The 25,256-nt window shown below is 46.4% G+C and overlaps 1 protein-coding gene across 1 annotated transcript in view; it reads right to left on the minus strand.

Annotated features, from left to right (window-relative positions):
- Window positions 1-16,380, minus strand: part of LOC147678091 (hydroperoxide isomerase ALOXE3-like) — a 239,569-nt gene extending 223,189 nt beyond the window's left edge. Inside the window, exon 1 of the mRNA XM_086946566.1 lies at window positions 16,207-16,380. Within this exon, the coding sequence (XP_086802692.1) occupies window positions 16,207-16,353 (147 nt within the window). The 5' untranslated portion in view covers window positions 16,354-16,380. The remainder of the gene's footprint in view (window positions 1-16,206) is intronic.
- Between the last annotated feature and the right edge of the window lie 8,876 nt (window positions 16,381-25,256).

Genomic DNA, 25,256 nt, shown 5'->3' on the forward strand with positions numbered 1-25,256 from the left:
AGTGGGTATATGAGTCTCTGAGTGGGTCTCTGAGTGGCTGTATGAGTCTCTTATTGGACCTGTCTGCAGACACATCTATCTTTGAAAGTGTATGTGACTGGGTGCATAAGTCCCTGAGAGGGCCTGTCACTGGGTTTGTCAGCATCTTAGAGGGTCTGTGAGTGGATGCATGTGTGTCTGACGTGGTCTGTCACTGGGTGCATGAGTCTGTGAGTTCTCTCCGAGGGTGCAAGACCGTATGAGTGGGTGTGTGACTGGTTGCATCAGTGTCTGAGTGGATCTGTGAGCTGGTTTGTCAGTGTCTGAGTGGGCCCCTGACTTGGTAGATCAGTGTCTAAGTGGGTCACTGAGTATATCCATCAGTGTCCTAGGGGATCTGTGAGTGGGTTCATCAGTCTCTGAGTGAATCTTTGAGTCAGCGCAGATGTGGGTCTCTAAGTGGGTACGTTAGCATTCGAGTCAGTCAACGAGTGCGTGTCTGAGTATCTCACTGAGTGTCTCAGTGGCTGCATCACAGTCTCACTAGGTTTATGAGTAAGGGTGTGCATCTGTGGCTGACTGCATAAGTCTCTAATTGGGTCTGTGAGTGGTTATGTGACTCTTTGACTATGGCTGTAAGAGGTTGTGAGTGTTAGAGTGCAACTGTCAGTGGGTGTATGAGTTTCTGAATGGGTGTGTCACTGGTTGCATGAGTGTGCGTGAGAGGGTATAACTGAGGGTAGGTGTGTGAATACATATATATATTTTAATTTTTTTGCCAGTATTTTTGAAGCTGTCGTAATCACCGCAACTTCAATATTGGGGTGTGTTCACAAATATTTTGTCTTATTAAAAAAAATCGATTTTGGACACATAACTTGTGTCACTGACTCTCCTATTTTTCAAACATGGAATCAGAGTACTTCCACACTGACCTCTTACATCAGCTTACACAGCAGTTTTCAAGGAACTGTTCCACAATCGATAAAATGGCAACCACAAAGTTGCGTTCAGCCAATCACACCATTCCATTGGGCATGTCATTCGCAACTAATCCCAATGCCGCCTCGAAATATCCTCGAACACAGATATCACCATATTTTTCTTCTTACATTTCTCAAAAACTAATAAAGGGATTTGCACCAGATAAGAAAAGCACAATCTGTATAACAACATCTACCTTTCTGCCAAATTTCGTTCAATTCCTTCCAGCGGTTCGGGCTGTAGGTTCGACTAACCGTCAGATTAGAGTTAACATGGGAAAACACATTTTTTGCACCCTTTTTCACAGCCCCCACTTGACGGTTCACTCTAAAACCTGCCATGCACAACAAGACTTACTATGACACTTTGTTTGGAACATTTCATGGAGATTCGTCAACCGGCGCCAGAGATATAGGCAAGCCAAAGCCATATACAGATAGATAGAATGGGAACCCAAGGTGTTCAGGCATTTAAGAAAGGCATATTCGCCGAAACGCTCCATGCCGTCAGTGTAATAAAACCAATCTTCCTGTGACCCCGCTGTGTCCTCTTTCTGCTTTACAGAGAAAGTGACTGTGTAAATGAATATATATTTTCACTAAAATATATATATATATATATTCACTGAAAAAACAATAAGTTTCAGGGTCATTATAGTTAGGAATTAGCATTTAAAAAAACCTTAGAAATTCCCTGAAAAAACATAGGTTTCAGGGACGTTATAGATAGAAATTATCATTTAAAAAACCTTAGAAATTCACGGAAAAAAACACAGGTTTCAGGGTCACTATAATTAGTTGGACATTTCACTTGTAAAAACCAGAGTAATTTGGCCATTATAGTTAGTTGAGCTAACTATATCTCGCGCCCTGCAATGCACTGCTGATGACGACACATATTACATCATTCATGACATGGTCAGTAACATCAATGATGACATCAATGATGACATCTCAAATGACATCACTGATGACATCATCCAGTGACTGTGTGTTTCTGTAAAGTTTAAATATGTTTCCTATATATGCCAAGCTGTATTTAAGAATGAGTGGGTGTATAAGTGTCTGGATGAAAGATTTAGTAGGTGCGTGACTGATTGCATAAGTGAGTGATTAAATATGTCTTACTGAATGCATGCATTGGTGACTAAACTGTCTGAATGTGTGTATCAGTATGTCCGTTGTTGTGTAAGCTGCTGCATGTATTGGTCAGTAGCTACATGAGTGTCTATATGGGTTATTGATTGGTTGCCTGAGTATTTGTATGGGAGACTGTGTGTGTGTGTGTGGGTGGGAGGTGTGTGACTCTGTGCTTAGATGTGTGAGTTGTTGTTTTACTGGGTGTATAGGTTCAAGAGTGCATGTGGAAACAGCTGTATGGATGGGTGTGTGTATATGGTTGTGTTAGTGAGAGAATGGATGTCTCAGTGGTACATATATATATATATATATACCAAGGTGTACTGTTAAGTTATTGATTGCTTATAGAGCGCACGATCACCGGGTAGGTCTCTTTTCGGGAAGGGAAGAGGAAAAAATAATAAATACTGCTAGATAGACAGTGCTTCTAGTCCTGCTTCTGTTTCATCAGGCATGGATGCTCGTCACAGAAGTGTAAGAGTCCTCTACAAGGGGGAACTGCATAGAAGGATGAGATAAGGAATCAGGGATAGGCATTTACAAAAGGAACCTTTCAAACCAAGATTACGGTGTAAGATCTGTTACCAATCACAAGTCATACATAGCAGTTCTTCCTAAAAAGATGCAGAGGAGGACTAATAAACAAAAAGGATACTTCCAGCAACCTCACAATATACTAATGAGGATAATAATAGGGGTCCACCTCCTTATGTTACCAACTCCCTGACTTTAGCAACAAGGAGTTCGAACCATAAGGCGAGGGATATAAGGGAAGGGGAAGGAACTGCAGGGATTATAGGCTCTGATAGACATAAACATGAGACACAGTTATACACCACATGCAACTAAAAATGCTACTCTCATTATGGTCTCACTAGGATGTTGAAATACCTGAAAGTAACTAGAAGCACACCTTCTTTCAGCACTTTCCAAAATAGTAAAAGCAGTTCCTTGAAAAAGTATCAGAAATTGATTGGCATTAGCCCCAAATCAAGAAATGAGAGAACAAGGCTTTCTCTGCTGAGTACTGTCACCCCGTACCATCCAGAGGAGTAAAAGAACAAGGAAACGGCTTGATGAAAACACAGGACTCTGATAGCTCTAGGAATATTGTATCATCATAATCCTCATTGAGTCATGTTAATCCTGTCATAGATCAAAAGTATCCATATACACCTGATAGCCCGTAGTGACACTACTGAACTCCGCTGTACCACTCACGAAAGAATAAGCAAAGGAAAAAACATGGTAGCTAGTGGCCAACCCGACTCACATAGCTCTGCGTTACAACACGAGGTATAATGCAGCTCTGGCAAACGGTAGCGCGTGGCAGATCACACACTGCGCTCCGCTGCTTTCAAATAACAATCGAAATCCGCCACGGCAACACGTAGCAACAACTACTGTGCTCCGCAGCCTCCAATCAACAATACAGGGTCAAGTTCGGAACGGTAACGCGTGATCGGCAGGAACACAGCGTTCCGTTCTACCGTTAAGCGCAGCCGCGCTTAACCGGACTCACCGATTTGAAGGCACTTGTCGGAAAGCAGGATTCCTCGCAAAATGCCACCAGAAGAATACCGAGGAAGACAGCGAGGCAAGGCAATCCTGAACGCAGGAGACTCAAACAGGATACAGAATTACGCGCATCCGCCTCAGCGCGCTTCCCCGTTAAGTACCTCCCTTCAGCAAAGGATCATGGGAGCTGTAGTTTTACACGTCAGGTAGGCGCTCATGCTCGCGAAACCCGACAGGGGGCTGTGTGGCCCTCCTCCTTTTAGTATTTTGGGGGGAATTTATGGGGAAGGGTCACATGTGGCCCCGAGGACCCCATCCTCTGGGTATGGCTTCTTAGTTTTTTTTATATTTATAAGGAAAGGGGGCCTTGTGGCCCCCCTTCCCTGGGCCACTATTGGCCCCGGGGACCCCATACCCAGGGGCTTGAACATTATTTACATTATTTTTAAAGTAAGGAGGGGGCCACGTGACACCCCTCCCCTGGTTGTTTCGGCCCCGGGACCCCATCCCCCGGGGCCCAGACATTCTTTTTTTTTTAAAAGCCACTTCTGGCCACGGGGACCCCATCCCCCAATACCCCCATGGTCCCAGCCGGCTCCCAGCCTCCTGTGGGAGCCGGCATTGCTTTTGAGCAAGGGGAGCTGCTGATATGCAGCTCCCCTTGCTCAATAGCAATCCTGCTTTGCTGCGTTGAAGCAAGAGCAGGTTTACTGCTCTCACTTCAATGAAGCAAAGCAGAGTTTGCGATGACAGGACGGAAGCCGTGCTTGGACCTGCCTAAGCGCACATCAACGTCCCGGCAATGTCCCAGGTTTGGGCTCCCCGGGACATTGCAGGAGCTGGCCCTGGGGGGTGGCGGTCCCCAGGGCCATCAAGGGCTCCAGAAGGGGGGCCATGCAGCCCCCCTCCCAACATTTTCAAAGCCCTGAGGAGGTGGTGGGTACCGGGACTTGGGGTACCCACGATTCCCCCCCTCATTAATAACAAAAGCTCCGGGATTTGGTGGTTCCTGGGGATTGGGGGTGCCCACAAGGACCCCGGCCTCAATTATCATAAAGCCCCAGGCAGGTGGTGGTCCCCGGAGCAGTGTGGGGGGGTTGGGACCCCAGGGCTGCCCACTAATTAATTAGGCAGTGCCCCCGGGACCTGGCATGCCCAGGGTCTTAAAGAGAACAAAGCATGGGAGTCTGCGCTTCGTTTATGAAAAACAAAATTGGGGCCAGATTTGTGCACCCAGCGTGAATTTGGCCTTTTTGGGCCTGGGGGGTCCTTGTGGACCCCTGAGCAGGCCTAGGGGGTCAGGGTATTTCTATCCTGCTGCCTCCTCTTGTTTTTTATCTTTTTTTCACCCTTTTTCTTGTGACTCGGTTACCAACACTTCCTGGTTTGGAGTGTTGACAGCCAGTCAGAGTGAAGCTTGTGCCCAGGAGGGTTTGATAATCCTCCTCGGTGCTCATATATCAATATTTTTAGTTTTTGAATTTCTCAGGAACTACTGAACGGATTTACACCATTTAAAAAAAGAACGCTTTCTAGACCAAGACCTACCTTTTTGCCAAATTTTGTAATTCAGTTCAGCCGTTTGAGCTGTAGCCTGTTTCAAAATTCCTATGGAAATTAAAATGGAGAAAACGCATTTAGGGACACCCCCATTTTTTATATATATATTTGATTTCCAAAGGAATGTTTGACACTCACAGGCTGGTTATCAAGTTTTATTTAGCTTGCAACAAAACTGACAAATGCTTTTTAGCCTCTTGCCCTTTCGCAATGTAAGTCAATATTTCTCCCGTTCTTCATTTTATCACATTCGTTTCTCACTAGTGTGAGGCCTATTCTTCTCAAATAACAGCATTGGGAATTACTTAACACACTTTAAATCTGTAATTCATGATCAGAAAGGACTAGCTGCATCATATTTCATTTTTTTGGAATGGTAATGCCTTCAGAAGGACCTGCCAGAAAAATAACCTGACTGTCAGTTACACTTGGTTAGATTGATTTTCAGCATTGTCCATGCACCTTTCAAAAAACTAAGTCTCTTTCTGAATTTGGAAACAGAAATTATTTTCAGTGATAAGTTTCCAAAGCTCAGGAGCTCTAGCCGACAAAGCTGCATCAGGTATGCAGCCTTCGGTTCCATGATGAAGTCCTCAAATTCAATGAGGTTATTCATGGAGATTTAGAAGAAACCAACGTTCCTTTCTGAAGTGAGGCTTAGAATCTTTTTGGGACTTTTTGCCTTCCAGAATTTCACCAACACCTATCCACGTGGTGTATTAAACCAGAGCTTCCTCGAACTTGGGCTCAAAGCAGGCCAGAGTCCCAGTCTACTGCTTCAATAGACAATCATTGGCCCCTCATGCTTTCTGGCACAATTTTTACTTAAAACTTTAAACATTCAAAGCTGGGTCCTCCTTGTTGGTGTTTTGTCATTTTGGTAGTATATTGTTTATTACATTTTACTTTTTTTCTAATTTGGTTTGGGATTTTCATTGCTTGGTGTTTTGACTGTGTCCCCGCAGATTTATATAAAAGTAAACCAAACTTTCTGGGCTAAAATTGTTGCAAAAGTTTTTATTGCATCAGGTTCTGCAGGGTTCCCTGTTTCATGGTCACAATCAGTCATTATCCCTATCTTTAAAAAGGGTCAGAGGCGATCCGCGGTGTTATAGACCAATATCCCTCATTGACTCCACTGTGAAGATTTTAGGAAAGGTAATTTTAACCAAGATCACAGAATGGGCAAATGAGAGGGAGATCTTGTCTAACCTACAATATGGGTTTAGACAAGGTAGAAGTACCATGGACCAGTGCCTTAACGTATTCCTTCTTATAAGTAAATATACCATGGCCAAAGAGGGTTGTTTGAGGATGGCATTTATGGATCTATCCTCTGCGTTTGATCTGGTCAACAGGTCAAAGCTATAGAATATTCTGATGGAAAAAGGTCTTGACCCTTGTTTAGTACACTTTTTGACCAATTTACACCAAGACCTTACAGCATCGGTTAGGATCTCCCAGGCTGGCAAATGCACAAGATCTTTTAAATCAACCAGAGGTGTTCGACAGGGTTGCATTTTGGCACCCCTGCTTTTTACTCTTTATATTAATGATCTGGATAAATCCTTAGTGGAGGCATCACTAGATATTCCGCATGTAGGAGACTGTTCTATTCCTGCTCTCCTATACGCGGACAATGCTGTCCTCTTAGCACATACTGTGATAGGCCTTCAGCGGCTCTTAGATGCCTTTGGGACTAAATGCACTCTTTAGATTTGGTAGTAAACATTGGAAAGTCATATGTTATTTCAATAGGGAGTAGACCGAAAAAGGTTAAGTCTTTTTACTGCAATGAGCTGGAAGTTACTTTGGTGTCCTCTTTTACTTACCTTGGGGTTCTATTTGATGATAGGTCCTCCTGGATACCGCAACAAAATGGTAAAAAAAAATCAGTTATTCGCTCTTCCCTAGGTCTTTTAAAGTTTGCACAGCATTTGGGGGCTAGACCCATAGAGGCCAATTTAAAGGTTTATAAAGCAAAATGTTTGGCCATTGCTGCCTATGGATACTCTATATGGGGTTTTAAAGAGCAGGTTGGGATACAGACAGCTGAAAATACGTTTTTACAAAGTCTGCTGCTGTGCCACAATCTACCTCAACGTATGCTGTACATCAGGAACTGGGGCTAGGCTATGTCTTTGATATTTTGAGCACAGCGCTGTTGCTTTGTTGGCTCAAAATTTGGCTAAATCCCAAGCTAACCCTGAACCAGCGGGTTCCTGAGGGACTTTGTTAATTTAGATAAGTCTCCCAAAATTAAGTGGCTGTCCTATGTTAAATATATGTTATGGAAAATAGGACATCCGGAACTGTATGAGGCTACCGAAAAGATTAGGAAGGAGGATGTCCTGTGGGTGAAATTGAATTTCAAGAATTTAATAATGTTGGAGCGAGAAAAAATGGAGCTATCCAAACCTCTAGTTAGGGCTCACTATTTGTTAAAAACAACCATTTCTGTTGAACCCTATTTGGTCATGGTGAATAACTCTTTCCATCGTTGGCTCCTAATTAGGCTCCGTTTGAATTTGATCCATTTCCTATTGGGGGATTTACCGGGCTGGTGCAAACCTGAAGATGCAGAACCCTGTCAGTGTGACAATTTCTCAACCCAAGAGACTTTACATTTCATGATGTTTTGTCATTTTTATTCCAATATTTGAATGAAATTCTTACTACTTATCATGAGAGGAATGGGGTTTTGCCAGGTCAGACCTGCGTTAGTTTTTATACAGACATTGTGCAACACAGGAGATATTTTTAACATTGCTTCTTTTCTTGCTGCTGCTGTAAGGCTAAAAAAAGAATAGAGATCAGATTATGAATTTTGTCTAAATAAGATTATTAAGCTAATATGACATTTTTAAAATGTGTGAATATTTTAGCCAGGATGTTTTTATCTGTATATTGTTTTATATATTTTGTCTAAATGTATTGTAATACTGTTTGTACTTGATGTGTTCTGTACGTTTATGATTTTAACTAATCGAATAAAGTGGATTGATTGATTGCATAAATATGTTATACATTGCTCTAAGTTTAGTCTGTCTACTTTGTGCCATAGCTCCCAGTGTGCTGAGGTCAGGGTAATATTTAGATTTCATGTGTTCACCTTGACAAGAAATGTTATCATTCCAGGTTGTGGTTAGTCACCGACTACAAATAGTAATCCACTTTCTTACAGTACTCTTAGATTTTTTAGGAATGAAGCGCTAAGCAGTGTGGTGGATGGAAAGTGCAGGAGATAAAGAGACAATTTGTAAGTGTATATTGGCTGGTGTCCTTGAAAATTGGTTTGGCACACCCTTTGAAGGTGTGAATTTCTGTCAGGTCTCATTCTACCCTAAATGCATCAGAAGGGTGTCCACTTGAGTTAGGGGGATGCAAATGTATAAGCCAATTATAAAGAAACATTCTGAAATTCACCTGGGTTCATGAAATCACTGCCCTTTGATGTAATATTAGAGTCTGAGACACAAAGGTTTGAAGGGAAGGACTAGAGTTACAATCCTCCATTTCACCGGCCAAGAGACAAATCTCAGATTCTACAGTTGCCCATCATCTAGAACTGGAACATTTACCAGTGTGGACTGCAAATATAATGGAGGGTGTGCACTATTGGTTTATAGAAGGCCCATATGTAAAGGTCTAATGCTTGTGGGAGAGTATTATTATAAGGCCATGGTGAACTGTTGGTGAATGCCCTATACTGCTTTTCCATGCCCAGTGTCTGAAGCTCTCTCACCTCATTATGGGCACCTTGTCCTTGTGAACCTATTTATCATGGCTTTTATATGTGTTATTAGAGGATTGCCAATTCAGTTACTATGCCTGGAGTGGTATTTGATTGTCTTAACTTGGAGATAACCAGATTATGGCCCATATATGAAATGTAAGTGCCTTGCATATTTAATAGTGTGGCCAGCATGAGTTGCAGACCAGTATGTCCTGGCAAATCCATTAATAGATTTAATTGTTTAAGAGATGACAATGATTCTTGCTATTAATCTGGAGTGGGCAGTGTTCTGTGAGTGTTGTTTGAGACTCAGTTGTAGTCCTTTTCTGGTTATTTTCCTGGGGTGGCTTTGTGATGATGCACAGAGCCTTACAAAATTGATAGATTGACTGTGGGGAGGCTATACATGACTGGTAAGATCAGGGGTCTAGGAGATTGATGGTTCTTACTGTTGCATGCTGAATTTACTATAGTTTGAGTATAAGGAAGCCGAGGAAGCATACATTTAAGCTATTGTCTTAGTTGATCTTGGATATCACAAAGGGTTAAAAGTGTATATATTCTTCCAGGGTTTCCAAGGTATGGGAAGATGCCTCTTAAATCTCTAATGTTGTCAAAAAAGTTTGTTACAGCTTTGTTTAGAGGTGGAATCATTGATAGTTCAGGGTCCATGGCCACCCTGAGATTCCTTTCTTCTCTAGCAGTAGATAGTGTTAAATCAAACTGCTTCTGCTACATTGTCATATGTCGATATTTGTGCCATGTGCAGCAGGTCAAGATTTTAGCTTTCGCAGTGATGAGATGAGTTTAAGGTGATTAACCAACATCCAGACATGTAAGTCACTGAGATAATCATCAAGTTTCAGTGTCTAGACAGTTTCTGGATTGTCCACTTTCAGTATGATCTGTGTATAATTCACGTAGTTGTAATGTGTCAGATGTAAAATTTAATCAGTTCTGGCAAGGATGGTAGAAAGCTGTTGAAGAGAAAAGGGGAAACAGTAGAACTTTGTGTGACAGCGCTTTCTCGAATGTAAGGGGTAGGTGTAGAAGACATCATGAATACTAGACTATGCCTACTACCTCGGAGGTAGAAAATGAGCAATTCTAGGGTAATCTTATGTATGCCGAGGTCCTTGAGACTGATTAGTACAGCTCGGTTATGGAGAGTGGTCAAAGCTGTTGATATGTCCAATAGAAGTGCAGTCATGTAGTTCTTGCCCACTGTGGCTCTTAAATAATCCAATATAGATAGAAGGATTGAGTCCTTCGCTTTCTAGACTGAATCTGGATTGTAGATCCAACATTAAGTTATTTCTTGAGTGAAGTTGGAGATTTTTGTAAAAACCACTTTTTCAAATGCTTTATTAAGGTATAGGCATCTAAGATATTACATATTGGCATGTAGTAGATGGGTCTGATAGGATAATGTTTTTCTTGAGAAGTAGTCTGCTGTAGGATGTACCAACTGTTAAAGCAAATGCATGGTATGGTACCCTTGCAAACCTCCACCAATATTATAATACTGTCTTACAGACTCACAGGCAACATCAAAGCTTGGGACTTGGCTGGCCTTCCTGCTGAAATAGGAGTCAGAAACATTTTTTGCCGAGAAAAGGGACTGCCTCCCTTTGAACCATGTTCTAAGAGCCCATGTCACCACTAATTTGTGACAGAGACATCCAACAGGACTAACAAAACAAAAAAATATATATGTTTTTTCTAGGGCCTGCCCCCTCAAGCAGTACAATGCACAGGTTTCCTCTGTGACAGACACCCATGAAGCTGAAGCCCTTGGCTAAGCACACATGTGTGCCTTATGTGGATTGGGGGAGCAAAACAGGAGCATTTTTGTCCTAGATATGTCTCATTCCTACTACAGTTTCTCTGCTTTTCCTTTCTTACCTTAACACCCTTTAGAGTACAACTGGTTTGTGAGATGACATACAATATATGGTGATTGGTTTATATTGATTCACTGCAGGAAATGAGGAGGATCATAACAGATCATGTTTCCAGCAGCTAATTCTTAGCTGGATCTGGGATCTGGCTGATCCAGTGAAATATGCTGAATTTCACCTGAGGTATTTTCATGACACTGGGATGTAATTCAGCAACACTCACACATTGCCAGCATTCTGTTCGTAGCAGCAACCTGCAAGCAGCGAGGGAGCTTTCTTATTTTCACTTTCAGCTAGGCCTAAAATAAAGGCTGGATTTAATGGACCATCAGCCCTTCCTTTGTGTAAGTATTATTCTGGATGAGCGCCATCTTGACTCTACCACCTAAATGCTAATGTTTTGGAAGGAATCAAAGGTGCACAGTTTACCATTTCAAACGTATTTCAGAGAAAATATAATTTGAAGACAAGTTTTTTGCTTCATTCAGCCTGTTCCCAAGTAAGAGATGTATTTGCACTGTGAAGGTTTAAAGTTTGACTGCTGTATTATAATGATGATGGTCGAAGTTTAATCTGGCTGGGGAATCCCATGTGGTTCTGGCGAGCTCAAGGAGCCCATCCGCCATTCGGAAAGGCCTCATAATCCCTTAAGGATGGCATTTTTGCAATTGGGATTATGATTGCACTCTCTGACAGCAGTTCCATGTTCGCATTTCGAAAGTGTCTTTGGGGCCCCTAGCAGGGGTCCCATCCCTCTGCGACCTCCACAACCTGCAATGGGGGCACCAATGGTACCCCCTCAACATTGTGAGTTGCCTGCCACACTGTGAGGGTGTATTGGAAACATCTATTTTTCTATGACAGCTTATGCTGTGGGCATTTTCTACTTGCCGCACAAGCTCCCGTAGAAAAATGTATGTTTCTGACTGCACTGTGTTTGGCTGCATCCAAATGATGCGGTTGGAACTGCTGACCTGATGTCAGTCCGTTTCCATTCCGCAACAGTGTTGGGCAGATGTGAGTGGGTGTATAGTTGGGAGAAACACAAAGTCAGGGTTTGAAATGTAACACAGTGATTGGGGTTAACACGACTTTATTACTACCCAAAAGAACGCTTCTTTGCAAAAATAGAAGAATAACAGATGACAGGAAAAAACAAGCATTTGCAATGCAATAGGCCTGGCATTCACGCGAGTTGAGCTATTAGCATTGTAAATTTTATTTATGTTTTGGGTTTTGAAGCATAAATAAAAGGCATTGTCATTTACAATACCAACAGCTTAATCTAACGCAAATACGAGACCTATTACATTGCAATAAAGGGCCTTCCTGACTGCTTGTTAGATTGTAATTATCTGAGAAAGAGACCGGCCAGCGACATCTTCAAAGTAGTGATAAAAAGTGCAGTGAAGAAGATGTGTAAGTGTTGTAAATTACACAGGCACAAAGTGTGAAGTGAAAGTTACATATGATATGAGCTATAAGCACTAACAAAGCACTCCAACACCTTTCGCGCTGTGATTTCACTGTTGTGGATCAGGTGGAGGAGCATGAGGGCTATTTCCTGCCCTCTCCGTGATTTGAGTGTGCAGGGTGGCATTGCGTAAAGGCATTGCTATCTTTGGCCTAATAAAAAACACTCCAGCTGTAGTAGGGCCCTGGATTCCCCTCCTGCTGCAGGGTGGGATGTGCTCTATGGCAGGCATGGAGGGAGGGAGGTGTGTCTCGGCTGCAGCTCCAGCCTTGACAATGACCCTGTTCTTACTAGTGAGCGAGATGCACTGAGGTGGTGGTATTGGTATCGGTGGTAGTGTTGGTATGAGTGGTAGTACTGGTGGTGGTGGTATTGGTGGTGGTGGTGGTATTGGTGGTTGTATTGGTGGTGATGGCATTAGTGGTGGTATTGGTGGTGGTGGTATTGGTATTTGTGGTGATGGTATTGGTGGTGGTGGTATGGGTATTGGCTTTAGTCTTGGTGGTGGTGGTATTGGATTAATGGTGGTGGTATTGGTGGTGGTGGTATGAGTGGTGGTTGTGGTACTGGTGGTGGGAGTATTGGTGGTGGTGGTGGTGGTGGTGGTATTGGTGGTGGTATTGATGGTGGTGATGGTAGTGGTATTGTTGGTGATTGTATTGGTGGTGGTGGTGGTATTGGTGGTCGTATTGGTGGTGGTGTTATTACTGGTGATATTGGTGATGGTGGTATTAGTGTTGGTGGTGGTATTGGTGATATCGGTGGTGGTGGTATTGGTAGTGGGGGTATTTTTGGTATTGGCGGTGGGGGTATTTTGGGGATTGGTGGTGGTATTGGCATTGTTGGTGTTGGTGGTGGTGGTATTGGTGGTGGTGTTGTTAGTGGTGGTGGTATTGGTGGTGGTGGTATTTGTGGTGGAGGTATTGGTATTGTCAGTGGTATTGGCATTGGCGGTAGTATTATTGTTGGCAGTGGTGGTGGTTGTGTTGGTGGTATTGGTGGTGATGGTGGTGGTGGTGGTATTGGTGGTGGAGGTGGTAGTATTGATGGTAGGATTGGTGATGGTGGTATTGGTTGTGGTAGTATTGGTGGTGGTATTTGTGGGATTGGTGGTGGTATTGCCATTGGCAGTGGTATTGTCATTGGTGGTAGTGGTGGTATTGGGGGTGGTATTGGTGGTGGTGGTATTGTTGGTGGTACTGGTACTGGTGGTGGTGGTATTGGTGGTATTGGTGGTGGTGGAGGTGGTGGTATCGATGGTGGTGGTGATGGAATTGGTATTGGTGCTGGTAGTGGTATTGGTGGTTGTGGTATTGGTGGTGGTAGTGGTACTAGTGGTGGTGGTATTGGTGATGGCATTTGTGGTGGTGGTGGTATTGGTGCTGGTATTGGTGGTACTGGTATTGGTGCTGGTAGTGGTGGTGCTAATATTGGTGTGGTTGGTGGTGGTGATATTGGTGGTGGTGGTATTAGTGGGGGTGGTGGTGATATTGGTGGTATTCATGGTGATGGTTGTATTGGTGGTGACATTGGTGATGGTAGTATTGGTGGTGGTATTGGTATTGGTGGTGGTATTAGTGGTGGTGGTATTTGTGGTGGTGGTATTGGTATTGGCGGTGGTATTGGCATTGGCGGTGGTATTATTATTGCCGGTGGTATTGGTGGTGCTGGTTGCATTCGTGGTGGTGGTATTGGTGGAGGTGGTAGTATTGATGGTGGCATAGGTGGTGGTTGTGGTAGTATTGGTGGTGGTGGTATTTGTGGTGGTGGTATTGGTGGTGTTGTTGGTGGTGGTATATGCAGTGGTAGTGGAATTGATGGTGGTGGTATTGGTGTTGGTGGTAGTGGCATTAGTGGTGTTTTTTGGCGGTGGTGGTGGTATTGGGGCAGTGTTTTTTAATTATAAAACAGGCTTTTGAAAACAACCCATAAGGTGGCTTTAGTACAGATGACATGTACCACCGGTGTGCTGTTTTCAGCTTCAGCTCATTAGCACAGGATTATGTGCTACCTGAAATTCACATGACTTAATTGGCTAATCATTTCTAAATCCATTTTACTTGGGAGGGTTGGGGTTTGAAACAGACAGGAGAGTATGCCTGGTTAAAGTGAATGAAAGCAGGCACCCGTGTCACCGGGCGGCCGTGCTGTTTAAAAAACACAAGCGGTTTCAGCTGAGGCAGCGCATGGCCGGCCTGCAGTAAGAGAAACTCAATAAAGTACTTAGTGCTTACAGACTTAATAATAGGTCCTGTGAAACAACCAAAGTAAAGGGGCCAATCGCCATGGGAGGGTACAAATGAAGACAAGGTCGTACTAAGGAGGGAGTAACAAGCTTATTAACAAATCCGAAGGCAGCATTTACGAAAGCCAATATCACAAGCCAATTAAAAATATGGAAGGAGATTTGGCACGGTTTCTCTCCCATACTCTACTACAGCAGACTTGCAGAGCAAGCAGCGCATGCGCGCTGCCTCCATGCTCGACCTAAAAAGGGTCTAAACCCATGACTAACAGTTTGCATTCAGCTTTTTGATGCTTGTTCATAGAACACTGCACTATATTAAAAGGATTACAATTTATAAACTGGAAGTAACAAAAGGATCTCAGTGTCAGAAGCAGTGACCCACTGACATAACAGCATAACCTACAAATCTGCGGTCTACATAGTACACAAATGGACTTTATTTAGAAGCCCCTTGTGCTGCCACTGGGTCACTTATTCCCATATTGAAAGTGACGTGCGGGCGGCGCAAGGGGTTTGTAAATAAACCCTGAAGTGTTTTAAAACAAGCAAATTAACTAAGTAGAACATATTTACTCCGACGTTTGTCCTTGTTGACAATTTCTATGCAGCATATTTTTTCTACTGAATAAATGTATAAATTGACCCTCAGAATCTGCTTTCCATGTCTCCGCCACTCTTGATCCCACCTCTTTCACTTGCCACACTTTCACCCCCAATTTATGGGTTTTCCGGAAAATATGTGTTCTAATTCCAGCACTGTGCTGATTGTTGTAACAAGATGATATATTGAGCAAAATCTGCAGAGGGAAGAGGAGACGCTTTAAGATATGCAGCTGCTGAAAAGAAAAACGAGGAGTGTAGAAAACACAGAATAAATTGAAAGTACTGAAACTGGTGAGAAGGAAAGGAAGAGGGTCATGGTCTGACAGATGGCGACAGACGGGAGTTAAAAAGGTGAATAAAATGGGAATTAAACATGATTCATTGCATATTATTTTTGAAGAAAAATAATTTGGAAACTCGTAAAAAAGAAGATTGATATTGAGAAAGGGAGAGCAAGGGTTATCAGGAAATAAAGGTAAAGCAAGAACAGGAAAGAAAGCAGTTCGTCCAGCAAGAACTGGAGAAGAGAGAATGTAGCAGGGAGAGCAGCGAGTGGTGATAAAAGAATGAGAAGAGAAGGAGAGCTGGAGAGAGAAAAAGGGCCAGGGCAGGGAGCAAAAACTGAAGAAGGAAGAGTACAAAAACTGGACAGCAGCGAAAGAAAGCAGGATGAGGAAATAGTTCATGGGCGAGGAATCGAGGAAAATGCGAGAGTGGGGCGGTGAGTGAAGAAAACAGGGCAGGCGCGAGCCAAGCGGAAAGAGGCTGTGAGTAGGTAAACATCGAGACTAACTAACAGCCCCTACCTGCAGGCACCTCGAGCGACGGGCAGGTGCGCTATGACAAACACCCTCAGATAAACAAAACTACCGGGGCTGCTCGCGCTATCTGCCACCCGCATTGGTAGCTCTAATTTGCAGCTCCGGTCCTGAGTTAGCGCCTCGAAGCAGCACGGCCCACTTTCTTTGTAATAAAAATGACAACTATAAACGGTGTTTGCACTGTACTCCTTACTGTACCCGCCCTCTCCTTGCACGAGCACCTAAACCTGTCAGTCTACTTACAGCTCCTGGCAGGAAATCACAGCCACGGTGATTGAGACTCCGCTTTTCACCCTCGCCCATGGACCCCAACAGAGTGATGGAGATGGAGTCCATGGTATTGGCATGGAAGGCCGTGCCGGTCTCCACATGTATGTTGTAGTCAGCCATGTCCACAAACGAGGGGCAGCTCTGCGGTCCTGGGTTTCACGGGCAGAATCCCTTCCTTTTTAAAGGAACTCAAAACGCGTCATCATCGAAACCCAGCCCCCTTTACACCCAGGGAGGCCGGCCCACATCCGTACGAGGTGAGCCCAGGCAGGTGGAGATACTCGGGCTCGGTTCTAGAGGGCTGGGGGCAGTCCCTCCCTAGTGAGCCCTCTGGGCCCACTAAATGTCCATCCAACAAATGGAAGGAAGACGGTGTTATTTTTAATGCTTTACATGCGCATGCAGCCCGTGATTTTCTACGTCATTGACTCACCTGTACGATAACCAGCAGTGACTTCTTGGTGTGAATGTGACTCGGCAGTGACGATAGGGGCGCATCTGGGTTCATCTCGGACCTGTGCCGTCTGTTTGCTATGGGCAGTGTTGAGACGGGTTTCCGGTGCTCGGTACCAACACTCAATTGTTAACACCCGTACTTATGACAGTCTGCCACATGGTCGTGCTGTTTGTCTATTTTCAAGACAAGCACAACAACAGTTGTTTATTCAATCAATCAATCATAGCATTTGTAAAGTGCACTTCATACCCGCGAGGGTGGGGGGGGCTCTTGAGGAGTATCCTGAAGGTTAGGAGGTCGCTGGTCTGCCGTAGGTGGATGGTCAGGGTGTTCCATGTCTTGGCGGCGAGGTGGGAAAATGATCTGCCGCCGGCGGTCTCTGTACGGATGCAGGGGACGGTGGCAAGGGCGCTGTCTGCGGAGCGGAGCTGGCGGTCGGGGGTGTAGAGGCTCATTCGGCTGTTGAGGTACGCTGGTCCGGTGTTGTGGAGTGCCTTGTGTGCGTGGGTGAGAAGCTTGAAGGTTATCCTCTTGTTGACGGGGAGCCAGTGCAGGTCTCTCAGGTGGGGTGTGATGTGGCCGCAGCGGGGGATGTTGAGAATCAGGAGTGCAGAGGCCTTCTGGATGCGTTGGAGCCGTTTCAGGAGTTTGGCCGGGGCTCCTGTGTAGAGTGCGTTGCTGTAGTCCAGTCTACTGCTGACGAGGGCCTCGGTGACCGTCCTTCTAGTTTCGGTGGGGATCCACTTGAAGATTCTGCGAAGCATGCGGAGGGTGTTGAAGCAGGTTGAGGAGACAGCGTTGACCTGCTTCGTCATGGAGAGTGTGGAGTCGAGGATGACCCCTAGGTTTCGTGCGTGGTCGGTGGGTGTAGGGGGTGCTCCTAGTGCTGACGGCCACCAGGAGTCCTCCCAGGCCGAGGGGGTGTAGCCGAGGATGAGGACCTCCGTCTTGTCCGAGTTCAGCTTCAGTCTGTTGTTCCTCATCCAGTCAGCGTTGACCTTTATTCCTTCGTGGAGGTTGGTTTTTGGCGGTGTGGGGGTCCTTGATGAGCGAGAGGATCAGCTGGGTGTCGTCGGCGTAGGAGATGGTGTTTAGGTCATGCTGTCGGGCGATGTGGGCGAGTGGTGCCATGTAGACGTTGAACAACGTTGGGCTGAGGTATGAGCCTTGGGGTACGTCGCAGATGATCTCGGTGATTTTGGAGCGGAAGGGGGGAGGCGGACACTCTGGGTTCTCCCGAAGAGGAAGGAGGTGGTCCAGTCCAGGGCTTTCTCTTGGATTCCGACGTCGTGGAGGCGTGCTCTTAGTGTGCGGTGGCAGACTGTGTCGAAAGCGGCTGACAAGTCCAGAAGAATGAGGGCAGCGGTTTCTCTTTTGTTGAGCAGGATCCTGATGTCATTGGTGGCGGCAATGAGGGCAGTTTCGGTGCTATGGTTGCTGCGGAATCCAGACTGGGACGGGTCCAGGATGTTTATTTTCTTCGAGGAAGCTGTTCAGTTGTTTGTTGACGGCCTTTTTGATGACCTTCACCGGGAACGGGAGCATAGAGATGGGTCGGAAGTTCTTGAGGTCCTCGGGGTCTGCCTTGGGTTTCTTTAGTGAGGCGTTGATCTCTGCATTCTTCCAGCTCTCCAGGAAGGTCGCTGTCTCGAAGGAGATGTTGATGGTTTTCCGGTGGTGGGGCGAGATAGTGCTGCTGGCTTTGTTGAAGATGTGCTGTGGGCAGAGGTCTTCCGGGGTCCGTAGTGGATGGTGTTCATGATCTTGATGGTGTCATTGTCAGTAATGTTGGTCCAGGCGAGCAGGCAGTTGGTGCGGGTGGTGGTCGTGGGAGCAGGTGTGTTGGTGGTTGCCGGGGTGGTGACGGCGACAAAGCTGTCGTGAATGTCTGCGATCTTGCGATGGAAGAAGGTGGCCAGCGAGTCACACAGGTCTTGTGACGGTGGGATGTCGTTGGTGTTGGAGCTGGCGTTGGAGAGTTCCTTCACGATGCTGAAGAGCTCTTTGCTGTTGTGTGCATTGTTGTCTAAGCGTTCTCTGAAGGCAGACCTTTTTGGCGGATCTGATGAGTTGGTGGTGTTGGGGTGGCGTTCCTGTGGGTTGTGTAGCTTTCCAGTGTTTTTTCGCAGGTCCAGTTTTTTTCTAGTTTCCGGCAGGTTCGTTTGGGGGCCTGGAGGTCTTTGGTGAATCAGCTGGCTCTCTTGCTGGTGTGGGTGTTGGGGGGCTTCTTGAGCGGGGCAATGGTGTTGGCACAGTCGTTGATCCATTATCTGAGGCTGCGGACTGCGGCGTTGGGTTCGGTCGGCTCTGTGGGTGGGCTTTGGGCAAGGACGGTGGTTAGCTGGTCCTCTGTGATCTTGCCCCAGCTGTGGTGAGGCATCTGCTGGGTGCGGTGGTGTGTGTTGGGTTTCCGGAAGGTGAAGTTTATGCAGCGAAGGTTGGTCCAGTGGAGTTCGGTGATGCGGTCGAAGAAGACGTGGGTGCTTGCTGTGAAGATGGGGTCAAGCGTGTGGCCGGCAGAGTGAGTGGGTGTTGTGACGAGTTGTCTGAGTCTGAGGTTGCCGAGATTGTCAATCAGGGTGGAGGAGTTGGAGTCGTTGTTGTTCTCGAGGTGGAAGTTCAGGTCCCCCAGGAGGATGTAGTCCGTGGAGGGAAGGGCGTGTGTGCTGATGAAGTCAGCAATGGAGTCGCTGAACTGTGGTCGGGGTACGGGGGTCTGTAAATGAGGGTGCCTCTGAGGGTGGTGTTGGGGTCAGTGTAGATCTTGAAGTGCAGGTGTTCGGCGGTGCTAAGGGTGTCGTCGACGTCTATCGAGATTTTGAGGGTGTTTCTGTGGACGATGGCAATTCCTCCTCCTATTCCGATCTTGTAGCCTTCCGGGATGGCTATGGCGATGTCGGGTGCCGAGGAGGGGTTCAGCCAAGTCTCCGTCAGGAAGGCAATGTCTGGGGCGTTGGTGTCGAATAGGTCCCAGAGTTCGAAAGCGTGTTTGCGGGCGGAGCGGGTGTTGAGCAGGATGCATCTGAGGAGGTTGGGTTCTTTGGTAGGTGGGTTGGCGGGCCGGTTGCTGGTGAAGCTACAGTTGCAGCAGGAGAAGGGTCCTTGGGTGCGCTTCGGGGTGGCCAGGCAGCAGGTGCATGATCGTCTGGTGTTGAGTGCGTGGAAGGTGCTGGGGTCGTAGCAGAGGCGGGCGTCGCAATGTTCGCGAGGGCCAGGGGTCCTGGTGCTAGGCGCAGTCCAGGCGCGGACGCCATCAGCGCACCAGCGGAGCACCCGCTGCGCGGCCTCCACATAAGAGGGTTTAGGGAGGGAGGAGCAGCTGGGAGGTGGGAGCGGGCGGCAAATGGGAGCTGAGGGGGCGGGGCTGCAGGGGACACAGCAGCGGGAAAAAGCAGCAGGAGTGGGCACAGAGGGAGAGGGTAAAAAAAGGAGAGAAGCACGTGAAAAACACACAACAGGGTTTACAGCAGTATACCAGGGATAGGAGAAAAAGCTGTGAAACAGTAAAGAACGGTAAAAGGAGATAAGAGGCAGGATTTATTTGGATTGAGAAGGGTTGGGGAGGGGTAGAAAAGTAAAAAGGTTTGCATTTATATAGCGCTTGTAACCCTGATGGGGTATTGAGACTCTATTGGCGAGTAGCGAGAGACTCTTTATTGGCGAGTAGCACGCTACTCTGGAACCCAATAAAGGTTTAGTGATGAATTAGTATAGTTGAATATGGAATTTGAGAAGTGAACATGTTAGTCTGTTAATTTTGATTGAAAAGGATAGTGGAGGGTAAAGGATTTTCTTTTTTTTTAAGTCTTAGCAGTAGGAGGAGGCTTTTGGATGAGTAAAAAGGAGTTTTGGAGGGGAGGAGTAAGAGGGAAGAGTTTAGAAAGATTTGTTTTAGGGGATCGGTATAGTAAAAAGAGGTATCAGATGATGCAAGGAGGGGTAGAGTAGGAGAGAGTCTGGAAAGGGTTATTTTGGTGATCATAGTAGTGGTATGGGTTTTGGGATAAATGAGAGAGTGGATGTAGAGCACGGGTACTCATAGTACAGCCCGCGGGCCGCCAGTGGCCCCGCAAGCCTTCCTTTGCGGCCCGCGGACCTTGCAGACATCATACCTGTGTTTTAACATTTTTTTTTAAAGAGTGTCTGCAAACACTGCATGCGACTCTGAGAGACTCTGCTGCTCTGTGGGGGCCTGGCATTCCAGTGATAGTCAGAGTGGAGCTGCAGGGGCGCTAAGAAGAGGTGCAATGCAAAAGCCTCATTAGCATGCAAATGGTCTTTTTAAGACCTGTGAAGTGCTCGGGTGTGGCTGTGTGTGTGTGTGCCCGGGAAGCTGTCTTAGCCCGGGCACACACGGGCAGGTTGAGATGACAGAGGGTGACAGAGAGAGGTAGAGGGAGGGAGACAGAGGGAGGGAGGGAAAGGGAGGGAGATAGAAGCAGACTGAGGGAAAGGGAGGGAGACAGAGGGAGAGGGAGGGAGGATGACAGAGGGAGGTAGGGAGGGCGATAGAGGGAGGGAGACAGAGGGAGAGGGAGGGAGGGGAAGGGTGGGAGAGGGAGACAGAGAGAGGGGGACAGAGAAAGGGAGACAGAGAAAGGGAGAGGGAGGGAGACAGAGGGAAGAAGACAGAGGGTGATAGACAGACAGACAGAGGGAGGGAGACAGACATTGGGAGGGAGACAGACAGAGGGAGGAGGGAGACAGAGGGAGTAGGGAGACAGGGAGGAGGGAGGCAGAAGGAGGAGGGAGACGGAGGGAGGGAGAGTATGACAGAGGGAGGGAATCAGACAGATGGAGACAGAGGGAGGGAGACAGAGGGAGAGGGAGGGAGAGGAAGGGAGGGAGAGGGAGACAGAGGGAGGAGACAGAGGGAGACAGACAGAGGGAGGAGGGAGGCAGAGGCAGGAGGGAGACAGAGGGAGGAGGGAGACAGAGGGATGGAGACAGAGAGATGGAGACAGAAAGAGGGAGACAGAGGGAGGGAGACAGAGCAAGACAGACAGAGGGAGGGAGACAGAGCAAGACAGACAGAGGGAGGGAGAGGGAGGGAGGGAGGCAGAGAAAGGGAGAGGTAGGGTGACAGAAAAAGGGAGAGAAACAGAGGGTGACAGTCAGAGGGTGACATATGGAGGGAGACAGACGGAGCGGGACAGAGGGAGGGAGGAGACAGACAGAGGGAGGGAGACAGAGGGTGACAGACAGAGGGAGGGAGACAGATGGAGGGAGGAAGGGAGACAGAGGGTGACAGACAGAGGGAGACAGAGTGAGGGAGACACAGGGACAGAGACAGAGGGAGGGAGACAGAGGGACGGAGACAGAGGGAGACAGAAGGAGACAGACAGAGGGAGGAAGACAGACAGAGGGAGGGAGACAGACAGAGGGAGGGAGGGAGGGAGACAGACATAGGGAGGGAGGTAGACAGACAGAGGGAGGGAGGAAGACAGGGAGACAGAGGGAGGGTGGGAGACAGGGGGACAGAGGGAGGGAGGGAGACAGGGAGACAGAGGGAGGGCCACAGAGGGAGGGAGGATGACAGAGGGAGGGAGGGTGGGCAACAGAGGGGGGATGGAGGGTGGGCGACAGAGGGAGGGAGACAGAGGGAGGGAGACAGAGGGGATGAGGAAGACAGGGAGATAGAGGGTGGGAGGGAGACAGGGAGACAGAAGGAGGGAGGGAGACACGGAGAGGGAGTGAGGGAGACAGAGTGAGGGAGACAGAAAGAGGGAAGGAGAGAGAGGGATGGAGAGAGAGGGAGACAGACTGAGGGAGAGGGAAGGAGAGAGAGGGAGACAGAGAGAGAGAGAGAGGGGGAGACAGAGAGAGAGAGAGAGAGAAAGAGAGACAGAGAAAGAGAGGGAGACAGAGAGAGAGAGGGAGTGAGACAGTCAGAGTGAGTGAGACAGAGGGAAACAGAGGGAGAGGGAGAGAGAGGGATAGAGAGGGAGTGAGAGGGAGTGAGACAGTCAGAGTTAATGAGATAGAGGGAGACAGAGGGAGACAGAGGGAGAGAGGGAGGGAGAGAGGGAGGGTGAGAGAGAGAGATAGAGAGAGGGAGAGAGACAGAGAGAAAGAGAAAGAGAGAGATAGATAGAGAAAGAAAGAAAGAGAGACAAAGAGAAAGAGAGAGAGATGTTTGTATGCCAGGTCTGGTGGCTCTGTGGACGAAGGCGTCCGCTGCAGGGACCTGTGTTCAACCTCATGGTCACAGTTGTTTTGTTGCTCTAGCCCTGCCCTCTCGCCTCTGATCCCACCCCAACCGGTGCGGCCCTCGGACACAAACCACACTGTAAATTTGGCCCCAGAGAGAAAGTTTGTGAGTACCCATGATGTAGAGGATATATTGATAAATGTATAGGATGAGAGACAAGGTAGTGCATTGGAAAGAGTAGTAGAAAGAAATTTGAGATGAGTCAGAAGGTTGGGCTAGAAGATATATTGAGCGAACTATAGGCTGAGAAATAGGGTAGTGCACTGGAAATGCAAAATTAGAAGATGTTAAAAAGCATGGGCTAGATGATAGAATCTTGAGGGACCCCTGGTTTTCTGGAGTACGGTTTGGACGAGAAAGCTGGGGTATGGATGACATTAGTTCTGTTTCGAAGGTCGGACGCAATTCAGTCTAGAGCAGTTCCCTCTATGCCGGCTTTATAGAGTCTTTGTTTCAGAGTGTCCTGGTCAACCGTGTCAGAGGCAGCTGAGAGGTCCAAGAGGAGTAGCGCAGCAACCCTGTTGTGGTCAACTGTATTCTTTAGGTCATCCCAGATGGCAATGAGTGCAGATCCAGTGACTCTTACTAGACGGAATCCTGTTTGGAAGTCTGAAAGTATGTCATTCTCTTAAACGAATTGTGACATCTGGGCAAACGCTGCTCTTTCTATCAGTTTGCTCAGGAAAGGTTCATTTGTAATGGGTCTGTAGTTGTTAGGGTTCAGCGGATTCAAGTTTGTTTTATTCAGTAAAGGAAGTATGTATGACTTTTTGAGTTCTTCTGGAAATATTCCAGTAGTTAAGGAATCGTTGATGATTCTTCTTACTGGAGTGGCAGCAGAGGTTGTTAAAAGAATTGTCTTGAAAGTTTGTGGCGGAGAGGGGTCAAAAGGATTGCTGGCAGGCCTGCTTGCTTTGACTAGGTCTATGAATTCATTGTGTGAGATGTGTTGGAAGGAACGGAGAGGCTTGATTAGAGCTTTCTTGTATTGTTGTTTCGTACAAGGGTTAGTGCTGGTGCTTTGTTTCTGTTTTAAGTACGAGTCCAACATGTCTGCTTTGTCCGTGTAATGATTTGCCAGTTTGTCTGTGAAATCTTGAGTAACAGGATGAGTTCCTTCTAGGCAATTTGGTTTGAGAAATTCATTGAGTATTTTATAGAATTTTATATTTGCACATTTAGCGTTTTGAATTCTGTCTGAATTGTACCTTTTCTTAACTTTTTTGATAGCCGACTTGTGTAATCTGTTAATTTTCTGTAGGTGAAGTTTGTCTTGTTTAGCGTTTGCTTTGAGCCAGGTACGTTGCAGCTTTTTAAATTGTTGTTTTATGTCTTTTATTTTTATGTTTCTCCTAGGTGCTTTTTTTCTTTTGTTCTGTTGTGTGGTTTTGAGTGGTGTCAGGATGTCAAAAGCTTCTTGTAGCCACTCATATAGATTTTGAATAGAATTTATGGTTTCCAGATTTGTACTGGATGTTAGTTGTGTTTCTAAGTGTTCCATATTGAGTTTGTTCCATGGCAGATAGGTGGATGATACAATTTTGGGTGATGGGTTGACAGCCTAGAGGAATGGCTTCATGCAGGCCTGGAGCCATATCCTCTCCCAACCATGATTCGATTATGAATAGTATGTCTGGTTTTGCATCGGTGAGAATGTCGTAGATGTGATGCTTGTTTTTAGAGAGGGATTGAGCATTTATTAGTAGACAGTTTAGTGAGTGGCCTTTGGTGATAGTGGCACTTTGTTTTGTAGAAGAGTGTTCAATAGTGTGTGGGTTTGTAGCAGGTGTGTTTTTAGTGCTGGTATTAGCTGTATTAGGATAGCAATCGTATAGCTGTTCTGTATCGTGTTCCTCATACAGCATGCTAAGAAGGTATTTTGATGGATCTGCTTGTGTATGTGTTGGAGATGGTGTTTGAGAGTGAGTTGGATTGCTGTGTTGCTTTTGTGGTGTAACATTGTTGTGAAGTAGAGACGGGTAAGCAAAGTTGTGAGGTGTGGCATGTTCCTTATATTTTTTGCGCGTGTTTAAGGCGGAAGGTGTATGAGTCAGGGGAAGTGGTGCAGCATGTGGGTCATATAGTAATGTTCAAAATTTTCGAATGGATGAGAGGCAGTTAGAAGAGAGTTGCTATATTGCTGTTTCTGTGTTAGGTGTGGTGGAAGAGGGAAAGCTTGGCATTGGAGTTTGTTCCTTTGTGTGGTTTGAAAGGTGGGTGTATGTTTGTATTTTGTGATGGTAAGTATTATGAGGTGTTGCTCTTTGAAGATATTGTTGTGCTGGTGTGTGTGATATGTTTTGATTTTGAGGAGTAGTGAAAAGGGGTGCTGATGCATATGTTTCATGCAATGGA

This window comes from Lissotriton vulgaris, chromosome 12 (assembly GCF_964263255.1).
Source record: "Lissotriton vulgaris chromosome 12, aLisVul1.2, whole genome shotgun sequence".
NCBI classification, from domain to species: domain Eukaryota; kingdom Metazoa; phylum Chordata; class Amphibia; order Caudata; family Salamandridae; genus Lissotriton; species Lissotriton vulgaris.